Source organism: Anomalospiza imberbis, chromosome 3 (assembly GCF_031753505.1).
Source record: "Anomalospiza imberbis isolate Cuckoo-Finch-1a 21T00152 chromosome 3, ASM3175350v1, whole genome shotgun sequence".
Taxonomy (NCBI): Eukaryota; Metazoa; Chordata; class Aves; order Passeriformes; family Viduidae; genus Anomalospiza; species Anomalospiza imberbis.
Window position 1 is genome coordinate 65,698,510 of NC_089683.1, and position 27,856 is coordinate 65,726,365.

Consider the following 27,856-nt stretch of genomic DNA (forward strand, 5'->3'; position numbering starts at 1 on the left):
GTAGTTGTCCTGTGTTTCTCCTAGTCAAGTATGGGGCATCCAACTTAAGGCACGATCTTTTACAGTATTTTAACCCAGAATGGGTTTGGGTTCATTTCTAGCAGCCTTTTGCTTAAAATTTTTAAACTGTGCAGTGATTGCCAGTGGTAAAATATGTGCTTAGCTATCAAATCTGAAATACCAAAGTTTGTTTGCCACAGCAGCTGTGATAGTCACTGTGGCCAAAATAGCAGATTAGCAAATGCATTCAAAGTTGGTAACCTCTGATTTGTTCTCGTAGAGCCTGCAGAGTGACCTAGAGGCAGAACAGGTGAAGGTAAACTCCCTAACACACATGGTGGTCATAGTTGATGAAAGCAGTGGGGAAAGTGCAACAGCTATTCTGGAGGAACAACTGCAGGTAAAATCTTAGAGTCCTCTTTTTTTAACGGTGTTATTAGACACTTGAAAAATTTGCATGTAATTGTTAATCAACATTTTTGTGTTTAAAGACAATTTATCTTAGAAAGTAATTTAAAATAACATTTTCTTTAGGAGCAATAATAACTTGAATTATTAAATCAGCTCAATCTAAAACCTGCAAAAGTACTTTGGTGACTTTCAAGCTCAATTCCTGATGTGTCAAGCTGTTTGCATTCCCAATGATTTAGGTAATTTAGTAGTATATCCTTTCAGCAGTTTCATTAAATGGGAAGATTGATAGTACAACTCTTATTTCATGTAAGTTATTTTCCTAAGAAAGTTAAAATCTGATAGAAGAAATATGTGGAAGACATGAATGCAGTTTATCTAGGGAATATCATATGAAGTTTTTTCCTGTCACTTAGGACTATAACCTGAAGTACAGTGAGTACATGAGACAGAATTTTTTCAAACAGAATTCATGCTACTTTGTTAATTCCTTTTGAAGTCAATTAAATAGCTCAAAGACTTGAGCAAAACCAGAGGTAAGACAGTATGTGAATGTTTTTGAAAGTGTTAGTCTCCAGCTCTATGAAGTACAGCAATATCAATAATGGGCAGGAAAGTAGATATAATGTAGAAAGAAGTTAATGTGGAGTAGAAGTCACACTTTTGAATATCTGGTTTTGGAATTCCTTTGTGAGGTTCGTGATGATTTCTGAAAGTTTTGTGCTTTTGTAGAGGCTTGGTGAGCGGTGGACAGCAGTTTGTCGTTGGACTGAGGATCGGCGGGTCAAGCTGCAAGAAATTCAGCTTTTATGGCAAGAGCTGCTAGAAGAACAGGTGAGTAGCTGTTCAGTTCCTCAGAGTGACTGGTCTCTTTGTGGAAGGGAAAAAACCAAACTGAGAAGGCCCAGACAGTCAAAGTTCTGATGAGGATTGAGCAACTCATAGAAAAGAGAACTTGAAAGCCTAGAATTTATTGTTTGCGTTCCCATTGTTCTTTGAGGACAGAAGTAGCTCTGAACTGCAAGAGAAGTATTTTTCCAAAGTTTAAGAGTAGAAGTTTATAGCTCCTTATAAAGTAATTTCCAAGGTATCTTGTAAAGTGGTCAAGAAGTGGCAATATCTGTGATACTTAGAAAATTCATTGTCATTTTCCTATTGGGTAATTCTGTAATTACAGAACTCTTCTTAATTAACATATATGTGCTTCCAGCATGAACACATATACACAATTGTGCAATACTGAAGTGTTTTCTTGCTTTGATATAATATATTTTACATTAAAAATACTTCTCAAACACAAGGAATTGATGGCATAAAAAATATGGTAACACAACTACATGTGCTGTTTCTATACCTAGAACTAGAGCTTGTTTCATTTCTCAGCTTAAAATATTTTGGTTTTTTTCTTTGAAGGTTTTACTGAAATTGTTTTTTTCTTAAACATGATATTTATCACTGTAAGCTATTGTTTAAACAAGGCAGAGATTGTTTAGACATTTGAAAGAAGTAGAACAGTGCTGGTATATCTACTGGTATCACCTGCAGCCTGGTTTCTTTGACAAGCATGTTTGGTCTGCATTCTTTGGGGCTGCATGTGTGTTTCTCCCTTACCTCTCCTGTATTTGTTTGTAGTATATTGATATACTGAATTTGTAGCTCATGTGACCTTGTTAATGTGGACCCAAGGTTAAGATTCTGGTTTATCCCATGCCAAGTATATGTTTATATATGTTTCTTTAAAATAATGCTTTGTCACCTGTGTATGTGTAGCCAGAAAATTGTGTGCTAATGTTTTCTGGCAACTCTTGGGCATGGTAACTCAGAACTGAGAAATAAGGATTCCCCCAAAATCCTTGTTGTTTATGTTTGAGGTATGGACTTAAAGTGCTCTTACTTTTGATTACTCTATCATGTCAACATCCATTTCTACCCTTACGTGTGTTTGGGGACCACTCTTTGACTATTGCAATACTGTTAGAAGTACCGTATTCTGTTGGAGTAGAACATTTGAACTCAGCTTATTTTAAATTTGTGTGTAGCTATGTTGCTCTGTAAAAATGAAGCAATCAGTGTGCTTAATGTAGATTGTCATATAGCAAATAAGGAGCAAATAGAAGTTTGTTTTAGCTGGTTTAGATGAGCCTTTTTGCACTCATTGTTCACCTGAACAATTCATTTATTACTAGCAGGTGTGAATTACAAATCCACGATGATGATCAAGTGACTTACAAAACTTACAGTCTGAAATTACTTAAAAAATGAACACAAACACTTTCATAACACAAAAGTAACTAAAATGCTTTATTACAAGCATTCTCTATTTTGTCCACCCAATTGGAGAGATGAGCAACAGTGATGCATCAGCCTTTTTGTGGCTGCCTAGAAAGCTCTTGTACACCACATTTTCAAGTCAACACAATCCTTACCACTCAGGAAACAAATTCCTCAATCAGTGCCAGAGACTTCTTAGCACTGTGGTAATTATGTTTCAATTTTCTAGGGAGAGTTATCTTTGACTGCTGATTTAGCAGAAATTAACTGAATGCATTAAGGGGTTTTGGGCTCCTCTTATGCATAAAATATGTTGGCTGGGATGCCAGCATGATTTTTCCAGAGTGTGTGGTGTTATAATTTTTTTTCTCACAGCCTTATGGCATTTCAACCACCATCATGTTTCTGTCTGTAGATTTTGCATATTGGTTTACATTAAAAATATGAACTGCCTTAGCCCTGTGGCCCAAAGTTGCTATAGTAAGTTCTGGGACAATGCCAAAAATATACAGCTAGGATGGGGAGCCTGGGGGCTGTTGTAAAGTGTGTTGTTCAAAGAACAAAAAGGTCTGTCTTGCTGTGTGATTTATTTTTAAACAGAGAGGAACAGCAGTGCACCAATGGCTGGGCAACTGAGATTGATAGAGAGATGGGCATTCTAGACCATGGAGATTGCTGTCCAGAAGCAGCATTATGTAGGAACATAATATAGAATACATAAAATCCTTCCTGGTACTTGATGCCAGTTATTGCTGGTATTATTACAAGAGTGCTGTGTGACTGAAGAGAGAAGAGAGACCTAGGACAGGTTTTGTAGGAAAAAAAAAGGAAAAAACTAAAGATCCTTGAGTTAGAGCTGTTCAGAGCAGACCACTCCTGCTTCCAGTAGTTAATGAAATAGAATTTGCTGGCGTTGTTTGCAATTGAAAGTAGGTAACATCAACAGGGAGGTGACTAATTAGTGTCTGAGTCTTTGATCAACTGCCTGGACTAAAAGAAAAATGAATTACCAGTGGTGTCACTTCTGTGAGAAAACATTTGTAACAGCTGTGTTTGAGTTATAGAGGAAGAAGGATGAAAAAAAAAAAGAACACACGAATGCTATTTTGATCTATTCTGTTATGATTTATAAATCCTATGTTAGCTTTATGGTGGATATCTGTTTGTTATATAAATAAATCTGGGGGAGGTGTGCTCTGACATATTGAGAAATGGTTTTGTTGAAATTGTTTTGCTGGAAGTATTACTTGTTTCCCTAATATATTTTTGTCCATATTTGTGTACTACTTTTGTTAAAGTCAACTGAAATTCTAGCATATAAAGACGCAGAACTGTGTTTTGAATGCAAAGATTTTAAAGAAGCAATTGTCAGTAGCTGTTTGACAATCTTGGTATTTTCTTGTGCCATTTTTCTTATGATCTGCAGTGCTTATTGAAAGCTTGGTTAACTGAGAAAGAAGAGGCTTTGAGTAAGGTCCAGACAAGCAACTTTAAAGATCAAACAGACCTGAGTGTGAATGTTCGAAAACTAGCAGTGAGTATTGATATCCTGCTCTATCCCATCAAATCTCATAGACTAGATGAGTAGCATATTACTGGGTTGACCCTAGTAGGAGCTGTGAATGCACAATACATTAGAAGCCAGCCAGCATTATTTCCTTGCCATATTCTTGGACTTGAATTTAAAACATATGTACTATTTACTCCATGGCCATTCCATGTTGGTGTGCCAAACTCTGAAACAGTTATCCCAGATTTTTGAGAGGGTTTGGATGTTATTGCAGGCCACCAGTCAGCTGTGCTTTCCAAAGTATAGGTTTGTGGTGTGGGTTTTTCTTTATGTCATTGCAGCAGATTGTACCTGAACTAATAATTTGTAACTGTTACCGAAGAGATAGTGCTGGTTCCTCTAGAAGATGTTTCAAGGATGTGCTCTTTAAAAATAGTGTCTGTTAGTGCTTTTTTTTATGCAGAAGAACTGTTCATCTGGCTCAGGTAGTACATATTTCACCCTGTCACCACCCTTTCAAACCCCTTTGCTTCTTAGCCATGGAATTAAAGTTTAGGGGAAGTAGAATACTTGATGTTACATTTTAATCTTTTCTTTTAACCACAGATTTTAAGAGAGGACATGGGTATGAAACGACAAACACTAGATCAGCTGAATGAACTAGGTCAGGATGTGGCCCAAATCCTTGGGAATGGCAAAGCATCCAGTAAAATTGATCAGGATCAAGAAGAACTAACTCAGAGGTGGGACAGTTTGGTTCAGAAGCTAGAGGATTACTCTAACCAGGTATTTACAAGGCTTTATTACTTTTTAGCTTTTTGTATGACTGCATGTATGCAAACGTCACTGTCTTAGCAAAATTGTCCAGGCATCAGGCTAGAGAGGTAGGTGACTGCTTTTTCACATGGGGCTGACAAAGCTGTCTGCATTTTTGGTCTCCAAAAGCCCAAGTTGTTAACCTGACCAGTACTATTACTCGTTTCTCACACAGATTAAGCTTCATTTTTCTGATGAGTAAAGCAGGTTTGCCATGTATTATCAGTGAATGCAAATGCCTTTAAACATTATAAGATTGCTAGGACTGGATTTAAATCTGATACTAAAAGAAAACAAAGGCAGAACCCAAACCCCAGAATAGATAAACAAATGGGAGTCATAGAAGTATTTATGCTCTGTGAGTATGATTTCTCATCTGTTGAAAATAGAGTAGTTGTTTGTTTGACATGCAATGATGATAGCCAAGCTGGATTGCTCAATGTTTATTTTAGTATTTTGAGTGCTTGGTAATGTTTTTATTTAGACAGAACTCCTACTGGATTCTGTGAGGGTTTTATTTGACAGCTTTATAACTCATATGTGAGTTATACACATGGGGTTTTTTTGGTGATATTATGTTATGGTGAAAACCGTGGCACTAATTAATGATCCATTTAATGTATAGTGAATGAGTTGTACAGTCTGGGCAGGGACTCATTTCAGCCATGTGGCTTTAATTTGTTCTTGTGTTTGAGTCAAAGCACTAGAGAACGCCAATTCCTGTCTCTATCCTTTCACTCCCCTTAAATATCAAGTACATACTTAGAACTTACAGGTTGAGTCTCCTGGGACTTATCTTATAACCTGATAAAGAGCATGGGAGGTTTCTTTTGACTTGAGTGAGTTTTTAGGTCAAATTTGCTGTGTATCAGCTCTTCATGAGATCTAGGCTTTGTTTTATAGAGTAAGAGTACAAAATGTAGAATTGCTAATAATAAACTTCAAGTACCTTTGTTCTTTTTGTGAAGAAATTAAGAAAGAAAATACATATAATGCTCCTTTTGTTAATTTTAGTTCATTTGGAATGGCGTGATTCTAGTTGAACTGAGAATTTTGATGCTTGGTTCCCGTCTGTAAAATGAGAATAATGATCTTTTTCTCTGGAGTGCAAATATGATCAAGGTGCTTCCTGACATCTTGGTGTGGTCATTTGTGGGAGTGAATGAACAGGCTTTTATGACTGAATAAATGAAAATAGGAAAAAGCAAATCAGCTTGTATAAAAATGGCACATAATCCTTGCCCTAAATTATTTTGTATAGGTAACTCAAGCTGTAGGAAGCGTAGGAATGTCTCAGGTTTCACAGAAGACTACTGCAGAAACACCACTGAAGGAACAGGTGGTGGTTAAACAGTCCAGACAGGAATTGCCCCCACCACCACTCCCAAAGAAAAGGCAAATTCCAGGGGACACTGAAGCAAAGAAAAAGTAAGTATATGTCACTGCAATTTTCCCTTGCGCATTGGATACTACAGAGACTGTCTTGACTTTAGATCTTGTCTGATGCAAGTGAGCAATACTTAAGTTGCAGTTGTGAGGTTGGGCTTGGGGGCTTGACTAGATTATCTCCAGTCATCCCTTCCAACCCTAACAATTCTGTGATTCTTTGAATGGGAATGGAATGCTATATGCAGCCTTGTTTTCAGAGCAGCAGAAAACCTCTCACTTCCATTAATTTCAAAAGAAAACGGGGATATTTTTTTCTCATAGAAGCGGGTCTTTGGTCCTTTGTACCTCAGCTCCTTTGCTGAAAAGACAGAATTATATTTACTTCCTTTAAGGAAAACATCTTCTCATCTTTGCTCAAGAGGCAGTGTGAAAGTGTCAAGCATTTTGATTTATTATTTATTTCTAATCTTCATAAAACATATGAGAAATATGGGAGAAATTGCACAAAATACATCCTCAATCAAAAAAACAATTCCATCTGTCTTGTATTTAGTAATAAGAATAATATTACACCGATTTCTCCTTTGACAAGTATTTCTGGAGTGGCTGACACTCATTTGCATATATAGACTCATAGGATCATTTGGGCTGGAAGGGACCTCAAAGATCATCTCATTCCAGCCTCACTGCTATGGACAGGGACACTTTCCACTGATCCAGGTTGTTTGGAGCCTAATCTAGTCTGGTCTACTAGGCTTCCAGGGATGGAGCATCCACAGCTTCTCTGGGCAGCCTGTTCCAGTATCCCACCACCCTCATACTGAAGAATTTCTTTCTTATATGTGATCTAAATATACTGTCTTTCACTTTAAAAGTTACTTCTTGTCCTATCAATATACTTCCTGTTGAGTCCTTCTCAATTTTTCTTGTAGCCCCCCTTTAGGTACTGGAAGGCTGCTATCATGTTTTCCTGGAACCTTCTCTCCTCTTAAGCCTAACAGTGTTTAATAACATGTGTTGAATTCTCTTTATTAAATAGCATACCTAAAACTAAAGGTATTGTATAAATTAGGAAATTAAATGCTGCGTGCTCAACATATTGCTTTTTGTGCTTGGCTGAGGAAATGAGTGTTTCCTTGAAGTATCAGAGGTTTAAATCTTTGTCAGGTCATTTAGAGGTACAATAGAGGCTGCATCAAGATTAGGGAGTTGCTGTGTGTTTGCACAATGAAGAAGAGTTTTTGAATTCATTTTTTTCTGGAGGAGGAATGGAGGTTTGAAGGAGTGAGGAACCTGCCCAAACCCTCTTGAGGACTCTGGTCAGACTTTTTGAGCTCTGGCAGGGGTAGTGTGTGCATCTGGATGTGCCAGGGCAATAAAATAGTCAGCAACCATCTGTCCTATCTGTGTCTCAGGAGTTGTAGAAACTATTATAGATTTTGAAAACAAAAGTGATTTATCTGTCTTCTGTTTTCCTAGAGTTCAAACTCTATTAAAACCAGGGGTAGTAAAAATAGGTCTCAAACTTTCTGATGCTTTTTTGTGTTTCCATTTACTTCTGTTGAAACCAACAAATGACTAGAAAGTGGAATTTTGCCAGTTTTCCCATGGAAACTTTGACTGGTGTTGTTATTCCATGTTAGGATTCACACTGTTAAGTAATGTAATTGTAAACAACTTGACTTATGGTCTGTACAGTGTATCTGTCCATCTCTCAAAATCTGTACAGTACTGCTTAATTTGAGTGTTGATTGGAGTATTTTTTTTTGGTGGTGTTAGGTTGTAGCTTAGAGGTCTTAGGGGTAAGAAAGGTGTTAGTATAGACGTGTACACTGTAGACAAAACCAGTAAGCTGTAAGTTAATATTTTGTCAGCTAAGTGTGCAGAAATGTTTGTCAGCTGTCACTGCCACCTTTAGCTTTTCCTTCAGACAAAATAACATTGCAGACTTTTGAAACTTAGAACTGCAATTCTTATTTGTTTTGTTCCTGAGGTCTAGTTATTACTTTCAAAATACTTGGCACTGAGAGATCTGTTTTGTAACATATTAAAAGAAATGGTTATAATTTGTGTGAAGCTATGTGTAAAATAAATTGCATCATGTATTCTCAATTTGTTCCTGAAGGCTGATACTGTGGGGATAATTTTTATTATGGTAGGCTTTTAGAAGTTTGTCTCCACTTTCTGTGAGTAGTAATATGAGGAGCATGAATTTCATGTAAAGCCTTGCTGGTTTGGGATTGAATAATGTGCTGAACTTTAAGAATCTTGATTTTTAAGACAGAGTGACTGAAACCAAAAAATAAACCACTGTCTGACCTTTTAAACTAGGTTTGATGCTGAAAGTACTGAGCTCTTGAACTGGATTTCAAAATCAAAATCTGCCATTCAGGCCGCAGACATCAAAGAATATAAGAAGATGAGAGAGACTTCAAGCATGAAAGAAAAATTGAAGGTAAAATGGGGAGATAGAGCATGTTTCAGTGAATACTCTACTTTGTATCTAAACCGGCTGTCAGCTGGAGGTGTGAGCTGATCCGCATGCTTTAAGGGGATTAATTCCCTCAGTTACATAGTTTCAGAAATGAGCATACGTGGAAATCTCTGACCAGCTGAACACATTTTTTTGCTGGTGTTGTTGCATAATAGACAGGAAATTTTAAAAAGCATAAATTACTGATGTCTCCCTTGGTGTTCTGAAAAATGTCTGTCTTCAGGATTATTATATTTTACACTAAGTAGCATATTTTGGTTTAATGTTTCACAGCTGGAAATGGCCTTGATTGATGCCACTTATGTAGAGATAGGCCAGTGGGGTGCTCAGAGACCCCTTGAATCATGCTGTGACACTCCTCAAACACTGTACTGCCCAGGGTCCAAAGTGGTTTGTTGTTATAATGCTTGGACATGTTGTTTGCTCTATTAATTTTGGAGAAAATCTGATTGTTACAGCTTTTGTACAGTATTGCTGACCTGCAAGACAGACTACATAATTTTCCAGAATCTTGTGGGAGCTGTGAAATAACCATTTTATTTTCTATTCCTTGTCAGGAATGTATTCTTGCCTTTTTCTGGTTCTTGAGCATTCTTTGTTAATGAAGACTTAGTGGAGCTTTAGCAGGACCTGAATCTGCTTTTGAAATCAAAAACAATACTTAAAAATCTCTGTAAAGAGGCTCCTCCATAGTGCTCTCATGGAAAATGGTGCCAGTAGGAATGTTTGGAATGGCAGTACTGTTGGAAATAAAAACCAAAACAACTATCCCAATATTTTATTTATAGATCTTTAAGAATGTTTATAGCTCTTTAAAAAAAGAGGTCCGGAGATGAACACCAGGTTCCCATGAACAGTACTGTTTTTAAATGATTGGACTGTAAGTGGTTAGGACAGAGTTTGTTCTTCCCAGCTGTGCAAATAAGTGCATTCTTCTGAATGTACTGTAGGAAGCCTAAACCAGAGTGATGAACTTTGACATGAGGTTCAAAAAGATTTTAGTTTGGAGATACTTTGTTGTAATCACAGAGGATATTGCTGTTGTGGTTTTCTAGCCAGGGAACTCATCTTTCCTCTGTGGATGTATTCTACCTATTGACTCACAAAGGAATATTTCCCAGTATGTATAACTTGTGGGAGGAGCTTTTTCCTTTGAAAATCTTGGTAGTCATGGAGAATTTCCCTCTCCAAATCTTTGTGAGAGTAAAGCAGTAGAGTTATGAGAGTGGATTACTGGTGTGCTATAGTTCTTGCTGTTTGGACATCTAGGGAACAGGTCTGTTGGTCCCTTCTACTAGAAATCACAGTAGAAACTGTTGAAATGATGGGGTTATTAAGAAGATCTCTTCTCCACTGGCTCACGTTAGAGAATTACAGGTTTATTTTTGATCACAGGTGACTTGTTTTAACTGCTGTCCCAATATCTTATTTCACACTGTGGGGTCATCAAGCCGTTAAATAATATTTTATTCCTGGTGCTGTAGTACTAATCTGGTGCATGCCTGCTACTTGTGAGAGGCGACTCCTTTTGCAGTTGTTTTCTGCACAAGCAGAACTAACATGCAGCTCAGAAGGTGGTGCATCTAAGACAATGATGTGTTTTGGGTCGAGTGGGGAAAATAGATATTACTGGGTGAAAGAGGGAAGTCAAGGAAAATAATCCTTGCTGCCACTATATTCTTTTGGGATTCACTTTGAAGGTGATTGAAAAGGAAAGAGCTGAAAAAAGCCAGAAGTTAGATGAACTGAAACGAAGTGGACACATTCTTTTGGATCAAATGGGAAAGGGTAAGCCACTTGGAGGTTTTTCTCTTTTGTGATTTAATCAGTTGAGTTGCTGGGAAATAATACTGAAATACATTATCTCTTTCCTTTTCCCTCCATTTTCTTTTCTTCATTGGTATTTGTTCCTGTTACTAGTTAGTTATGTGGTTTTTTAATTAAAGCTTTTAGAAAAGCAATATTATTATTCATTAATGTACATGTGTTCATTTGCAGTCTTTTAAGGGGTATTTTAAGAAATTATTTCTATTTCAGTGACAATGCTAGTTGCTTGCTTTCAATGAAGTAATTTGATTTTAAGTAAATGTTTTAAAACAACTGCTATAAAGAAGTGAAAATTTTGAAGCCAAATTTAAACTTAATACCTATGTGTCTATCTCTTTTTTTCATAGTTTTATCTATTTTTGTAAAAACTGTCTGTGCTTTTAATGATGCAGTCACAATCTATGGCTCAAAGGCAAGAGAGAAGTCTATATATAGGATTGGGAAAATGCCAATTAAAATCCTTATCCATGGGATCTTATAATTGACATCCATGAAAGGTGAATCTTTAAGCCTGGCCAAAATCTTGTTTCATATTGAAAAAAATTCCATCAGTGGAATGATAGCTCTATAAAAGAGATGTTCTTATCATCTAGAGGCAATCTTTTAGATCTTCACTTGACTTCTGGTGAAGTTGTTATCACCGGTAGCATTCTGACAGGAGAGAGGATGGTATCACTGTCCTGCATAATGACCAGCATCCTTTTGGAATATACTGAATTCCATTGGATTTCTCAGCAATCACATTTTTTGTAGTCCAATGCTTTGCTCATATGCCCCAATTTACTAAGCATGTCCAGTCCTCCCCTCCTTGCCGAATGTAACTGAAGCTTTTTACAGTGGGTGCCATTGCCCTGAAGTTGATGGCTGAAAGCCACTGATTTGACCTGGAGTTTGGTTTATAAAAATTTTTAGATGTTCTTTGTTTTCAAACACGAACAGAAACTAATGCTGGCTTCCTCTTTCTTCTACAAACCCTTTTAGCTGTGATAGGTCATGGTATGAAACCAGCATGTGTTAATCATAACAAGAAATGCATGAATTGAAAAGCTGCTTTGTATCAGCAAAGAGTAAGGTCAAGAATTTGCTTTCTAATTGATTGTCATCTTAAAGGTTTGGATCTCTAGAAAATAACCACTCTACACTCCCTGGTTTTGTTAGGGTCTGATAGTATATTCTGTCCAGCTCAGGCTTGCAGCCTTTTTCCAGACCGAGGCCCAGATACACCTGTGTGGAATAAAGCATAGCACTGGCACATTTGTGCCTACATCAATGTCTATCTTGGGGCAGGAAGAGGCTGTGCCCAACTGGCAGTGACTGGCAGTGACTGACAGGGTGCATGCTCCTCCCCTGTGGCTGCAGCTGCTGTGGTGTTGGTGTGCCAAGCCTGTGGCCAACGTGTGAGCACAGGACATCTGTGGAACAGGGTCATCAAGTGCTCTTGTGAAAGCTGGCTGGCTGCCCTGACCAGAGCTGTGGGCTCTACTTGTGCTAGAGTGGTTCAGCAAAAAAAATCCTGTGTCTTTCCTCAAAATTAGAGTATCTCACGCTACAATTTACTAGAAATATAAAGCTGAAATGGTGCTAGTAATAAGTATAGATTTATAGATATTGGACTTGGAATCAAAGTGTTTTGTATATTAATGTGAACGTGCACTTGTATTTGAAGAGAGGAAAGGTTAAATGCCTGTTAATGAACATGTGTTGCAGTTAATGTAACAATAATTTGTATGATCTTTGTAGAAGGACTTCCTACAGTGGATATAAAATCTATGATGGAGAAAGTATTGTCGGGGTGGAAAGATGTGGTTCAAAATCTAGAAGAAGTGGCTAGAAAGATAAAGTACCAGGAAGATATAAATGCTTATTTAAAGGAAATGAATGAGCTTGAGAAGGCTTTAATTGAGAAGGATGACTGGCTTAAAAATTACTCTTCTTCATCATCTCAGTCCTCAGCAGTCCTGAAAGAATTATGTCAGGTAAGTCTGGCCAAACTTGTTAATCGTGATTGGAAGCTGTCAGAAGCACAGGATGCCCCAGCAAAGCTTGGCCTAGTCAGTAAGATAATTCAATTTCTAAGGCATGCAGGGCACCTGATGTGACTGGAAAATTTTGGAATCTCTGTCACAGAAGTACTTAGTGTTGTCACTAGTAATGTGGATGATCTGTGCTGCAGTAGTGTACTAAAATCTTTGTGTTTACAGGGCAAGTGTGAATTTTGGTTTTTCTTTTACAGCAGGAGTTAACTCACCTTGTAAGCCTGAGTCCACAGTTGGAACATCTGAAAGCCACCTGCAAGACACTCACCTCTCAGCCCATGCCTCCAAATTTCATTCAGGAGAACTTGAGTGGTTTTCTTGATCACTTCAAATTGACTCGTCAGAAACTAGAGGAACGTCACCGACAGCTGAAGAAAGGTAAATAAATAAGCATAAATATGTATGTTAGCATAAAACCTCCTGCTTACTTGTGTTTTGATTGTTTCTTTTTTGTTTGTTTTGAACTGACTGAAAACTCATTGAATTCTGGTAGAGTTTTTGTAATGTTTATGCTAGGCTTCGCATCAAACTGACAAAATTATTTTATTTACCTGGAGGAATGTGGCCTGTTCTGTACACAATTCACAAATCTATCATTCCGTGGTGTTTAAAACGATTATGCAAGGATGCAACATCCCTGAAACCTCATTTAACTACTTAGCAAGACATATTTAAGGTGGATAATAAAGCTCAGAAATCTGTCTGACACTTAAATAAATATTCTATAATGAAATTCTAGAAATGAAAAGTAGAAGATTAGAAGAATGTTGTCAAATGAAAGTGTGCATGTGAAATTTATTCTTTTTCATAGCTTTGAGCACATTATTCACACATAATTCCTTTTGGAAATTTCATCTTTGAAGTGATTTGGAATCTGGATTGCTTTTCAGGCAGTTTCTACTTGGGTTGTTTTTACATTAAAAATTTCATTATGAGCATTCAAACCAGTCATGCTGGTTTTTAAAGAATTTTAAATGTAGTGCATGAAATATGTAGTTCTGGTAATACTTTACAGCTGAATAGCAAAGCACAGACTTGTAAGAGATTTTTTTTCCCTTAGTTTTTGTTTCAGAGTAATTTGAGGAAGTGTTTTATTAACAGCCTCAAATGGAAGAGCATTAACACTCTATTCTGTGTGTAGTAAAAATAGGCTCAATTACTAAATTGTTAGGCCCTCTATACAATGTGTTGCACCAGGTCTGCAAACTTCAATTATATGCATGCAGAAAGCTGTATGAATGAAGTATCCGTCAGCCATGTTCAAATTACAAGGGTATGTTTTCATTCTTACTGTGACTAGTCATTATTTTATAGCTGTTTTGAGTTCATGTACTTGTGAGTAATTTTATTCGTATTTTGGTAACTATATATCATGTGACAAAAATACTCCTTTTTTTTGTCACGCATCACTTGAGGTGTTACTGGTCTGCTTGAACCAGCTATTGCTTGATAGAAACACTGTATATATTCTAACACATTAACTTTGTGTTTGTGTGTCTTTTGAATGAGACAACCTGCTGAGAGAAGTTTTATTGCCGACTAACAGAGAGAAATGTCAGTTCAGGGTTTTAGCTGTTTATTTATAGCATAGTTTGAATTGCTGCAAGATGAAAAAAAAAAACTCCCAGAGCTATGTAACTGGTGGAAACAACTGGTGCTGTGACTTCGGCATTTGTGAACTTGGCAGGCTTTGACTGACAGAAGGCCAGCTCCTCCTTATGGCTCTTCTTTGAGCCTCCAAAAATTCTCCCATGGAAAACTACTCAGTCCCAACTATATGGACATTTTTTAGATGCGAATTGACTCAATATTTTTGTCATTGGAAAACTACTTTAACTATTTTCTTCTCCTTCAGGATTTTATGTAGTTTAGTGACAGTGCACCTATATGCTCTTATTAATTTTTCACCCTCTTTAAATTGATCTGGATTTTTGAGAAAAGTTGTGGATAACTCTGATTCTCTCAAAAAGGTTGACTCATTTTTATAAAAGGTAGGACAGTTATGGCAGTAAGCTGTTGAAAAGCTACCTGGTGAGTCAGAACATGGCTGAGATTAATTTTCACATGGGGCAGTAACAAAATTGCCTAGGAATCCAGGGCCAGAGAATATGCATACCACAGTACAGGACTTACAGGCAAAATCCTGTTTGGTGAAGTTATTCCAATTGGCTGTTTTCATTCTGAAATGCCAGTGAGGTGCTGCCTCCTTCCTGGAATTCCACACAGGGCTGGATTTAATAAATTTTGAGATGTGGTTGAAGATGGCAAGCAGATACTCCATCCAAACTTTAATTCCCTTTTAACTCTTCCTAGATGGTGTCTCTGTTCTGGCAACAGGCTGAAAGCTGCTTAATATGTAATATATGGCTATTATATCTGCTGTACTATTTTTTCTATATATAGTAGATACCAATGTGTGTATATTTGTAGATAAATAGTAGATATGTCTAGAGCTTAAAAATGCAAAATACTAAATTTGGGTGGTTTATATATTCTAATTACTATGGATTATTCTTGGTATAATAACATATAATTTAAATACTATCAATTCTTCCACCCTACCCACCCAAACACATTTAGGTGTTTAAGTGTATAAAAAGAATTTCTGAAAATGGGATTGAGTCTGTAAAATTTTTGGGAGGTTTTAATTGCATATTTATTATTATATTCTATATACTTGTATGATATATATTTAATATTTTTAGAGGAAAAACAATGGTATCTGTTGAAGAGTTTTTTATCTCTTGGAAAGTTGATTATGTTCACATCTCCTATAATTTGGGTTCAAGTGCATATTCTTACTTTGTGTTTTGTTTCCTTCCTCCTTTACATGGTACCAGAGACAGAAAGCCAGCCGAGCCGGGAGTACATGGAGTCCCTGCAGCAGTTGAAGAACGCGCTGAGTGAGCTGGAGGGCAAGCAGCACTGCATTGCCAGTGGCCTGAGCGAGCCCAGCAAGGTGGAGAACGCCCTGCAGCAGGCAAAGGTAACTCTCACCTTTGCACTGAGTAAGGAGGTTACCCCACTGCTGTCACCCTGTGCTCTCCTGCCTTGCTTTCAGTGGGGTAGCTAACACTGCTCAGAGGGGTGTCAGGGATGTGGATGTGGAACCCACTTTTGGAGATGGCTTGCTGGGTTATCAGGCTGCTGAGGGACATGTCCAGGTGAGGGCTGGGTATCTCTGAGCCTGCAGGACTTCACAGCTTCTCTTGCTGCTTGTGCCAGGAGAGAGCTGTGACTGCTCAGCTGGGGAAAAGGACCTCAGACAGCCTTGGTGGCTTCCCTAGGTAGTCTCTGGTGTGTGTATGCCTCCTGTGCTCAGGAGTTGCAAAACAAACGTTAGAGCCCCAAGAGCATCCCCTTTCTAGAGGCTGGGTAGGATCAGGTTGGTGATCTGATCCAAGGTCTGCTCCTCTGTTGCCAAGTGCAGTTGTAAGGAAAACCAGGAGCTGGGAGCTGCACCTGCCTGAGCTGCACCACCATGCCTGTGCCTGGCCTGATTCTGTTCTTGAGAGGCCATGTCCTTCCCTGGAGCAAGGAGGATGCTCTGACTCTGCCTCTGCCCACCTGAAGGGACTGCAGGCTTTCCACCCTCCCCTCCAAGCACTGGGTAAATATATTCACCCAAGTGTGAGGGGTCGGCCTGCTTAAACTGTTTGAGGGTCAGCTGGTTAACAAACCCATCCTGCTCAGGTGTTTGGAGAGAGTAACTGTACTTCTGACCTCCAGACTGCCTATCAAAGGGAAGCAGCAGTCTACTTATAAAGTAGACAAAAATTTATAGATGACAGCTACTTTGCTAATACCAGATACTGAGGCAGGGATGGACCCCTCTCCAGGGAGAGAATTCTGCATCTCCAGTATTTTCCCCCCTTTTTGTTTGTTTGTTTGTTTGAAAAAACTCAATAAATACTTTGCCTGCTCCACCATCCTCCATATTCAGAAGCATGTGTTTTCCCCTGTGTGGTGGCCTAATAAGGCTGCAGGTGACTCTGGAGGAGCTCTTGAGCTCTGGTTGCTGGGTGCAGAGAGGTTGTTATATCCTTCTCTATTTAGCAAAGCAATGATTTTTGGAAGTCCAGTAAATAGAGGTGTTAGTGCTTTGGGTTTTTTTCAACCAGGAGATTAAAACAAGCTTTGATTCTTTGGTTTTCTCTTTAGTGTTGCTTCTGTATTTTTTAAACTTGGCTGAGATTTTCTGGTCCATATGCTACGTGAATTGCAGTGGCATTTAGCCTTTGAAGGCTTGTCTTTTTCTGCCTCTGCCCAGTTTTCTTCAGAGGCTAATTACCCTGAAAAGACATACTGTGCTAGTGAAGGTGCTTTATCGTTAGAGTGTGACAGGAGAGGGGAACAAACCTCTCTATGAGTAGCTGCTTGTGGAGCTTGGGATTGTTCAGAGCTCTCTGCACTATAGCAGGCACTGAAACATACATTCCTCTTCCCAGTCTCATTGCCACTTCCCTACCTGTCTTAGAGGAATTTTCCAGGAAAAGAAACCATGATAAATGTAAAATAGATTAGAGAACAAGAACATTTTAAAAAAGTCTTCCTCAAGTAAAAATGCAGCAAAATATGTATGCACGCATCCTGCTTGTACATATTAAGTGTATATACTAGAAAATTAAATCTATTAAATTAATAATCATTTTATGTGTTCATTGTGAATTTCTCTTAAGCAAATTTGAAGCACAGTAATCAAAATGATGAGTTCAATGAAGTGGCAGCATTTTTCATGTGTTGGCTTATATCTTCAGCTGTTATTTTTCATATTAGTAAATCAGCTCTTTCAAATCAAGTGACTTTTTATATCAGCAATTTCATAGTGAATAAACTCAGAATGTGTCGTCCCTGTTTCCCATCTGGGAAAGTAGTTTTCAAAACTTGAGTATCTAGAGCTTTTTTTTGCATCTAAGACAGTAAATTTAACTTCACAAAACTTGGAAGAACACACTGAGCCAATCTACATGTGCATTTAAAAAACAAACTTGTGGAGGGAATGAACATACTGAGGTGTCCTGGTCTGTCTGCATTGCAGTTTGCTCTGGGAGTGCAGTGTGGCACAGCCACTGCTCTGTTGATTGAGTGCCAGTACCATGTGGCACACGAGAGGCGTAGATGCCTGCTCATGTTGAGCTATGAGGCCAAACTTGCTACCCCTTCTGTAGTCTCTGCTGCTGCACCAGTACAGCAGCTGAAGGTTTTGCTGCTTAAAAGGTTGTTTGGACATCTCTGCCTCAGTAACTACTGTAACTGGAGTGTACCACTCTTCACCGAGTCTGCCCTCTGCATGATGAAAGTTTTGATGTACTTGCACTTGTATGTGAGTTTGTACCTATTGTATGTCTAATACTGGAAGGAGGCTTTTTTTTTTTCTTTGTTATAGACAGTTTGTGAGACACTGGAAGCCCAGAAGCCCAGGTTAGATAAACTTGCTGAAGAAACAAAGGCTTTGGAGAAGCATGCATCTTTGGATGTAAAAAACACCTACATGCAAGAGTTCAAGGATGTGCAGGGACGCTGGGACAAGTTAAAGATCAAGATTTCCAAAGATATTAAACTACTGGAGGAAATTATGCCCAAGTTGAGGATATTTGAGGTAAAGTGAAAGGATTTTTTATTTTTGGCTTGCATAACTCAGTTGCTTTATAGACCTTCTTCTGTGTTCCTGCAGGAGTCCAGATGAAACTGATTGAGAAGTGGAATGTTGATGATCCACTAGTTTGGCAGAGGCTGAAAGCATATATAGTATATTTGTAGCAGCATAGAAGTGGAATTCTAGTGTGCCCAGGATATTATTTTGTTTTCAAACAGAAATACTTTTCACTTAAAATTAGTGTCCTTCTCTTTCCATAAGCAAAGGTTATGCTAAGGTCAAGGATATGCCAGCTGTGCTGTTAATCCCAGTAGGGGCTGATGATTTTCAGTGTGATTGGTGCCAGATGCCCACTAGTCTTAAAGTGTAATTCTATGCCTGCTACAGAAAACCTGCTCCTTCAAGTGGGGTTTTGGTGAGCAGTCATGAAGAATTTAGTACAAGGAAGTTAGAAAAGGGAGTAAGGAAAATGCTTGGGTATAGTGACTTTTCCAGATCCAACCATTGCCTCTGAAGTGACAGGAAGGACAGTTTAAAAATTAAGGTTACACAGCCCTCCTACCTATTTTATAAATAAATATACATGCCTATGAAATCCTTCAAGACAGAAGATCCCACTGTTCTGAGAACAGAATTATGTCCTGAGCAAAATGCTAGAAAGTTTCCTGTTACTTTAAAAGGAAGTACAGAAGCCAAAAAATAAATTATAGCAGAGGAAACGATGAAAGCAATGATTAAATAGTTGCTTTATTACTATTAAACTATTATTGTAATTATTAAGTAACTGAAAATGAAAGAAGTACCTACTGATGCTATCTGTTGAAATATGGGGCTTACATTGTGTTGTCTTATGAACTGTATTTTTGAGTACACAATTCCTGTGTTTTCTAAATGTTTTGTCAATCTGTCAGTGGATGGACAATTGTGTTATATTCCCTGATTTTTTCTTTGGTACTTATGTATACAGAGATTTTTGTAGTCTAATACTGCATAAATAAAAATGACAGTTTGGAACAAGTTGAATAAAAGTGCTGTGGACAGCACTGGGTACACCTGGATGTAACTTGTACTGCAGGAAAGATTGCAGGTATGGCAGCCTTGGTGTATGGTCCTGGTGCAGACACCAAACCAGAGACATAAGATTAGTTTGGAGAATGGCTGGGCAAGATCTCCTTAGCTAAAAGAGGAGTTGAAGCACCTGGCTATTAAAGGGAAAAAAATGAATGTGGGGGAGACCAAAAAAAAGTGCATGTCAGTGCTTGGAGAACATGTGGTTTATGTTCAACTACATGCAAGTATGAGTTTATTTTTAATGTTTTTTTTTTTTTCCTAAATCACATTTAAAAATTGACATTTCCCAGAACAACACTCCTCACATTTAGGTTTTTGAAGAGAAACAATGAAAATATTTTCATTTTAACAGTGAGCAGAGAGGTGAACAATGACTAAGATGCCCTTGTTAGTCTGATGAGCATGTCAGTGGCAGATCTGCCTGTGAGTCCTGCTGCTTAGGTGGTTCGTCTGTTACTTGTGATGTGATAGAGGCTCCCCCAAGCTGACAATGCATGTATTAGTGACATGAACTGGGAGTAATGTTTTACTGGGAGACTATAATACTCATGTGATGGAAGGAATAGACAAGGCTCATTTTATCAGTTTTGCATCTTGTTTTTCCTAGAAGAAATTCTGTTAATCTTGTATTCTGTTATCATACCTCTAGTAATATATGGCTTACTGCGACTTTGATTATGTATCACTCTCAGATCTTTTAAATCTGCTGCAAGGCTGTACATCATGTGGTTTTTCTAGGAGTGAACAAGTTAAGATTCAGCACATTTGATCTTTGTTCCTGCCTGGAATAAATGTCAAAAACTGATCCTGAAAAGTGAAGCTCTATAAGGAAGACCTTATAGCAGCATTCCAGTACCTAAAGGAGACCTTCAAGAGAGCTGAAGAACTTTTTGCATGGACTTGTAGGGACAGGACAAGGGATAATGGGCTCTTAACTGAAAGAGGGTAGGTTTAGCTTGGATTTTAGGAAGACATTCTTTACTGTTAGGGCAGTGAGACACTGCAACATGCTGTCCAGAGAAGCTATGGATGCTTCATTCATGGAAATGTTCAAGGCCCATTTGGATGGGGTCATGTGGAAGATGATCATGTCTGTGGCTGGTGAGTTGGAACTAAATGATCTTTAAGGTCCATTCCAACCCAGACCATTCTATTATGAGAATGTTCATGTCTACAAATTGTGAACTCTTGTACATCAACAGCCTACACTGGTTATTTGACCACTGATAATTATTTACCTGTGAAGTGCAGGAGCATTTACTTAATTAAACTTTTGTAGGCTTGGTTTTTGATTCAACAAGTTTTTTAAATGTATGTCTAACTTTGAGTGATCCCACTTAAACTACTTATGTAAATAAATTATTATAAGAAAACTAAATTAGTTATGTGGTAAAGTGCCTTGTCAAAAGGCAGCCTTTATAAATAAGTTTTTACATTAAACTATAGTCCACTGTTAGGCATCCTAGGGTCTGTTTTTTTAGAAAATTATTTTTAGGCTTATCATCTGCAGGAAATTCCCCCAAAATGGAAAAGGAATGAAGAAACTGTCATGACTTTGACCTCCAATGGTAGCATTGATCTAAAAATAAACATAAACTTAGTCTAATGGGTTTTCATTAATGCAGACATTTTTTGAGAAACAGTGTGTAACATATTGATCTTGAAAAAACTGTTGGTGTAAGTTTAAGAAAATGAAGTGTATGCTTTCCTCCTCTGTGACATGCAGAGTAGAAGGTGAAGCTGATGAGCTGTTCTGTGATGGCAATTGTGTCAGGATAGATGACATCTATTGAAAAATCCAACCAATTAGTCCAAAAATGTTGAGTAAAATAAGTCCAGTCGTATTAATAAAAAATGTCAACTACATAAGTTGGTTGAACCAGGGGAAGGAAAATCCCTCTTTGTGCTCTCTGTTGGTTTAGTTGGTAAGGGTGGTTTGGAACGTCCACGACTGCGTGGGAAGGAGATGGCAATGCTTCTGTCTCCTTCACTCCCTACCTCATTGCAGGGTATAAGGCAATTGCCAATTGTTAGATCACATAATTCTGAAATTGGGTGTGTGCTTACTTTTTTCCCCAGGAGATGCTCTAGTGAGTACAGTATTGTACTGTTGGCCTCAAACAGCTAGGCTGGTTTTTTTTAATTTTAGTGGTTTGTCTGATCCTCTGTTTTTTTCCTTTTATGTGTGTCTTGCTTATGCAAGTGGCTTTCCCAGCATGGTTTCTACCTGAAAAGTATGTTTAGCATTATCCACTTCTCTTTTTCACATATGTATTTTATAGGGCCCTCTCTTTTCCTTCACTGCAGTTTTCAGACAAGTGTGGAAAGAGTCGTGCATTTTTTTAATCATAGTTTTTAGGCATATTTCTGGCCTTCAGCCAGGTCCTTCATGTGAAAAGTAACCACCTACTTCTTGAAGCCATGCTCTCCTCCTTACCTGATCCTGTGCTTTGGTGTGATAGATAGCCTGGAACAGTTCAGTGTCACTTAAACCATGCTCTGGTGGATGGAAGAATACCACTATTGTGAACTTAATATTCATATAAATTTGAGAACAGAGAAATTTGGAACGCCCCTCTTCCCCCCAAAAAGACCAACAAAACAAACCCAAAAACTAAACAAAAGTTGGTCTGATTCAAAACTAAGACTATGCCAGCAGCTTGTAGAACACCCTTTGCAAGCTGCTAGAAGTTGAAATGCAACAGCCATGCATTCTTCGTCACAGCAATGTATCAACTGTTCCTTACTATATTTGATTTAGACTGACTCTAAAGTTGTTCAGAAGTGGATGGATGGTGTGAAAGACTTCTTAATGACAGAAAAGGTTGTTCAAGGGGATACTGAAGGACTTCAAAGGCAACTTGACCAGTGCACAGTGAGTTTTGCTCTTATAAGGAGTCTTTTGAAATAACAAGTAGCATCTTTTCTTTATTTTGCTTGTATTAAGTACTGTTCATAGCACATTAAGCCCACCAGAAAAATTGTTTTATCCTTCTTTAGGGCACATTTGAGTTGGTTTCTTTTTTTGCTGCTATAATATTTTGTGCTTTTCAAAGGTCTTCACTGTAGTTTTAAATATCTATCTACAAGTTGGCATTATTTTCTCTATAAAAGGTTTATATATTTTTTCCAATTTTTTGTGATTGTGGAATTGAATCTGTGGGTGAAAAGTGCCTTCTGCATTACATTTCCAAGGGTAGTAAAATTAATAAGCAAATAACTGATGAAAGTCCTAGAGTTTAGAATTTTGCAAGGAAGATTCCTGGCTAGTCAGTGTCACATAATGATCACATTTATGTAGAATTTTGTCTTATAGTAAGTAATTACAGTGTACCTTCAAATGTTTGTTTCCAGGAGAAGAATATAAATTGAGGTACACCAGAAACAGCAGAATATTTAGTGCATGTAATCTTCAAACTTGTGTTGTTTTGATGTTGACATTTGACATATGAAAATGTTTATGCTGTGTATGGCAAGCTGTACTTTGTTCTTTGGTTGCATAGTTCTGATATTTTGAATCACTGAAGGATTATTTTAAGCAGTCTGGTATTGATCCGATCACAGTATTGATCTGTTCCAAAAACTTTTTCTGGAATAATTAAAAGTTGCAAAATTATTGATACTGTTATAAATTAATGTAATATCTTGCTGAAGAACAGCATTCATTTTCTCTGATGTGTGTTCAGATGTTTATCAATGAAATGGAGACAATTGAACCATCACTGAAAGAGATGAAAGAAGTAGAGGCTGCTTTAAGAGCTCAGCCTATTGCGAGCATAAATACTTGGACAAAGTCTAGGCTAGTAGACTGCCAGAGTCAGTGGGAGAAGCTGAGCAAACAGGTGAGTTCTCCACACATTGCTAGTGCTTGTTTGTTGCTGCAGCTGTCTGGTTGTGTGGCATTGCGAGGATTGTGAGGACGTGAAGCAGTGAAACTGTGGGATGAGAACGTTTTACTTGTTTCACTGTCAAAGTGGCTGAAGCCCAACTTGAATGCACGCGTTTCTTGGTATCTGACTGGAAGGAGCAAAATAAACTCTACAATTGTTTGTAATTAAAAATTAATCTGTTCACTTGGCTTTATGCTGCTCTTTCTGGAGAGTGTGGGAGGAAGACTTGACCTTTTTCTGTTGTTTCTGAAGACTGGAATATTATGCTGTCCCTGTATAATTTTTATTGGTTTCCAAGCAGCTTTGAAAAAGAAAAGGCTATAGATAGACTACCACTCCAGTGATAGTTTCTTTTGGGTGGAAACTTTCTGCTGTCTGTAGAAACATATTTATTTTGTTGCAATTGCTGATGAAAATCTGTGTTGGAGAGCCTTGCTGTTGATATAGGATCCAGAGTATCTGGGTTGTGGAAAGAAGTGAGGCCTGAAGAGTGCTTTATTGCTCAGTATAATAATATATCTAGCTATATGATACTTGTAATCGGAAGAGGATTTTATTCTGTCTGACTTTTTTCAGGGATTGTTACCAGTTTACGTTCAATGAAGGGGGAAAAAAGGTCATATTTCTCCATCCCTCACTTTTAAATTTTGTTGATCTGCTAAAAAGGGTTGATAAGTTTGTGTGTGCATGGAAAAGTGCTCCATTAATTAAAAAGGCCTGAAAATGTTTTGGTAGTAAAATATTTTAACAAAGACTTGTGGTTTTTCACATGTACAAGGACATTTAAGTAACAAAGCTGCTATTTCTTTCTCCACCTTGGATTCTAGATCATTAGTCAGAAAAATCGCCTGTCTGAAAGTCAGGAAAAAGCTGTAAATCTGAAGAAGGATTTGGCAGAGATGCAAGAATGGATGACCCAAGCTGAAGAAGAATACTTGGAGAAAGATTTTGAATACAAGTCCCCTGAAGAGCTAGAGAATGCAGTAGAGGAAATGAAGGTCAGCAATGCCAGCTCATTGTAGAGGCCTGATTAAGAGAAACAGAACCTTGAAGCTTTGGGGGTTGACCTTTTATGGAATTATATTTGTGGAAAGGAACTCAGGTCATGACAATATTAGTGGTATTTTTCATCTTTGCTTTGTGGAATTTTTGATTTTTAAAGCATAAACTATAAAAGCAGATGTTCTTTTTGGCCGTGAGGGGGAGGGAGCTCATAATTAATAACAGCTTGCTCAGCTGTTGAGTCAGGCTTTTTATATATCACTTATTAAACATTAAGAATATGGGAAAATTTTGCAGGAGACATAATGTGTGAAAGATATTAGTGTCATCTTTTATTTCTATTGAAATTAGTGGTTGTGAAAATATTCTTCTGCTTCTATCACTTGGACCGCGGTTTCTTGTCCTCTAAATATTCTAACTCCACATTTAGAAAATCACTTTAAAACAGGTGTGTTGTGAGGCTATCATGTGTTCATCACCTGTTGCAAACAGTGATTTTTTTTTTTTTTTTTTTTTTAATATCATGAGTTGGAAGAGATCCACAAGGATCAGTGAGTGATATTGGTTCCTGCTTTTCTATTTTTGGGTCTGGTTGCCAAATAAATGAAGAGGAAGGAGGAAGGAAATATTTTTGTCTCATTATAATATTGTCAGTTGAACAGATAATTTTCTTAGATACATGTACAGAATAAATAACTCCCTGCTTTTTAATCTGAGAGTTCAATCATATCTTCAAAATGGTTTTATTTGTGTACACTTTTTAAATGAGTATCCACTATACTGTTACTTGATGGACGAGTAAAAAAAAAAATTCTCCCTTACAAGTGCTTTAACAAAGCCATTTGAAGTTTTGAGTTGTCCCTTTTGAAGGGTTTTCTGAAGCAGACCTTAACAAGAGTTTTAATATATTCATATCCTTTGAAGCCACTTGAGATCACATAGTCTGACAGCTGGCTTGAACACAAGCCAAGGAAAGAAAGAGCCTTCTTTTCATTGGCAAATCTGTGAGACTTTTAGCACATTTACCTTTGTCAAATCCAGATTATATTATGTATATTATGACAGTTATGTCAGTGAGTCTGTAAGCTTATTGTAGCACTTAAAATTCCCTTTCATTTGCAATGACAACAATATCCTGGGACTACTTTTAGGACTGGAAAAAAGCACTCTCTGGTTTTGGCTCATTTTTGCATATGCTGTCATTTGAACAGAGTGTGGAACTCCTGCTGACAGAAGGAATAGGTTTAAGAGGAATAAGTTTAAGATAAGGATGTGTGGTTTGTGAAAATCCTGCCATAAAATATATTTCCAAAATTTTCTATTCTTTGCCTTTCTATTAACTGACTTCTTTATTGCCTTACATCTAGAAGACATCTTGAAATATATATGCAAAAATTGTGCTAAAATCTACTATATAGTGCAATACCTTATTTATCAGAGGTATTTCAATTTCATAAAATTGTTCTTGAAACCTGACAAGAAACATGCAGAACAGTCTCTACTTCTGAAGCCTTTTAGGGCTCAGGGATCAGGGAGACTCAGACTGATCTGTCTTCCAGCTATCATTCTTCCTCAGTTCTGGCTAAGGCACGATTTGACAAGTGATAGTACTGTTTCTTCAGACCTGCATGTTGGGAGTTGTACTGTACTTACCCTCTATATGTGTTGCCAGGTTCCTCTGAGTGTAGTTAGATTGAAGGAATTCTAGCTGTCCTTTTTGTGTGTTCCTCGAGCACACCCAACAGCTGTGAGGGAGGTTCCAGCTTTGTAATTACACATGTCCTGGGTAATTACATCATCTTTCCTGGATAACTTTGGGAGATAGTTACTGAGCTATGAGACGCATCATTTCTGTAAATTCACCCTTTTTCTTCCTGATATACTTGTTTTTAGCAAATGTCTACTTTTTTTTTCTGGTTAATTTGTTGTTTGTATTTGCATGATAGCATAGAAATAGCACTGAAGTTAATTTTTTTTTTTTGCTTTGAGTTATGAGTTTTTTTAAAGAACAAACCATGAATGGTAAATATATCTGTATGCTTAATAAAACAGGATCTTTCACCACTTGCTAACATGACCTGAATTCCATGCAAGTTAGTGCTGTATTTTGTTGTGTTCAGGCCCAAGAAATACATTGGCAGCAAGACCTCCAATGTGAAACTGCTTATGATTGATATGGGTGGTGAGTAGCTGAGTGTAAGGCAGTTGAAGGTTGATAATATAATATGTTTTTTTGACAGAGAGCGAAGGAGGATGTGTTGCAGAAGGAGGTGAGGGTGAAGATTCTCAAGGACAACATCAAGATGTTGGCCACCAAAGTGCCATCCAGTGGTCAGGACCTGGCAACTGAATTGAATGTTGTGCTGGAGAACTACCAGCTACTGTGCAATCGGATCCGGGGGAAATGCCACACTTTGGAGGCAAGAATGATAGCTCTCTGCTTAGAAATATCAGTTCAATTCCTTTATTGATGTTCTGTATGAGGGTATCAAGTCTACCCTTAGTAAATTTGTGGATGTCACCAAGTTGGGTGGGAGTATTGATCTGCTGGAGCATAGGAAGGCTCTGCAGAGGAATCTGGACAGGCTGATTTGGTAGGCTGAAGCCAAAGGTATGGGGTTCAACAAGACCAAGTACCAGGTGCTGCACTTGGGTCACAACAACCCCATGTTGTGCTACAGCCTGGGGAAAGAGCGGCTGCAAGATGTCCAATGAAAAAAGGACCCGAGGATGCTGATACACACCCATGGAATGTGAGCCAGCAGTGTGCCCTGATGGCTCAGAATGGCATCTTGGCCATTGTTAGAAATAGTTTGGCCAGCAGGGTTGGGGAAGTGATTGTCCCTCTGTATGTACTTGGTGCTGGTGGAACCACACCTTGAGTGCAATGTCTAGTTCTGGGCCTCTCACTAAAAGGAGGACATTGGGGTGCTGAGAAAGGCAGCAAAGCTGGTTGGAAGTTTTGGAGCACAAGTGCTATGAGCAGCTCTTGAGGGTGCTGGGAGTGTTTAGTGTGGAGAAAAGGAGGTTGAGGAGCGATCGTATTGCTCTCTACAACTGCTTGAAAGGAGAGTGTAGCCAGGTGGGGTTTGGTGTCTTCTCTGAGGCCAGTGAAAGAATGAGAGGAAATGGCTTCAAGCTGGTCCAGAGGAGATTTATGTTGGGTATTGGGAAGAATTTCTTCACAGAAGAAATGATTAAATGATTATCCACAGATTGGAATGGGCTGCCTAGAGAGGTGGTGGAGTCCCTGTCCCTGAAGGTGTTTAAGGCAAGAGTGGGATGTGCATTTAGTGCCGTGGTCTTGTTGACAAAGTGATGTTTGGTCACAGATTGGACTGGACGATCTCTCAGTTCTTTTCCAACTTAAGTGAGTCTGTGATTTTGTAAAATGAAGGCAGGTGGCACAAGAGGTGCGTGGAGAAGGACACTGAAAATGTCTGAATACAGTAGCTTCAACATAAATGCATTTTACTGCTTTCCAAGATTACTTTCTCTGGAAATGATGTATTTGGAATCCATGAGACACCATCTAGCTTTTTT

The 27,856-nt window shown here is 38.1% G+C and overlaps 1 protein-coding gene across 1 annotated transcript in view; it reads left to right on the forward strand.

Moving 5' to 3' along the window:
* UTRN (utrophin) overlaps positions 1-27,856 on the forward strand; it is a 302,322-nt gene that overhangs the window by 51,048 nt on the left and 223,418 nt on the right. Inside the window, exons 12-26 of the mRNA XM_068184872.1 lie at positions 281-400; positions 1,144-1,245; positions 4,109-4,216; positions 4,799-4,978; positions 6,270-6,436; positions 8,729-8,852; positions 10,592-10,679; positions 12,459-12,694; positions 12,952-13,132; positions 15,595-15,740; positions 18,141-18,353; positions 22,183-22,296; positions 23,108-23,263; positions 24,139-24,309; positions 26,554-26,733. Of these exons, the coding sequence (XP_068040973.1) occupies positions 281-400; positions 1,144-1,245; positions 4,109-4,216; positions 4,799-4,978; positions 6,270-6,436; positions 8,729-8,852; positions 10,592-10,679; positions 12,459-12,694; positions 12,952-13,132; positions 15,595-15,740; positions 18,141-18,353; positions 22,183-22,296; positions 23,108-23,263; positions 24,139-24,309; positions 26,554-26,733 (2,286 nt within the window). The remainder of the gene's footprint in view (positions 1-280; positions 401-1,143; positions 1,246-4,108; positions 4,217-4,798; positions 4,979-6,269; positions 6,437-8,728; positions 8,853-10,591; positions 10,680-12,458; positions 12,695-12,951; positions 13,133-15,594; positions 15,741-18,140; positions 18,354-22,182; positions 22,297-23,107; positions 23,264-24,138; positions 24,310-26,553; positions 26,734-27,856) is intronic.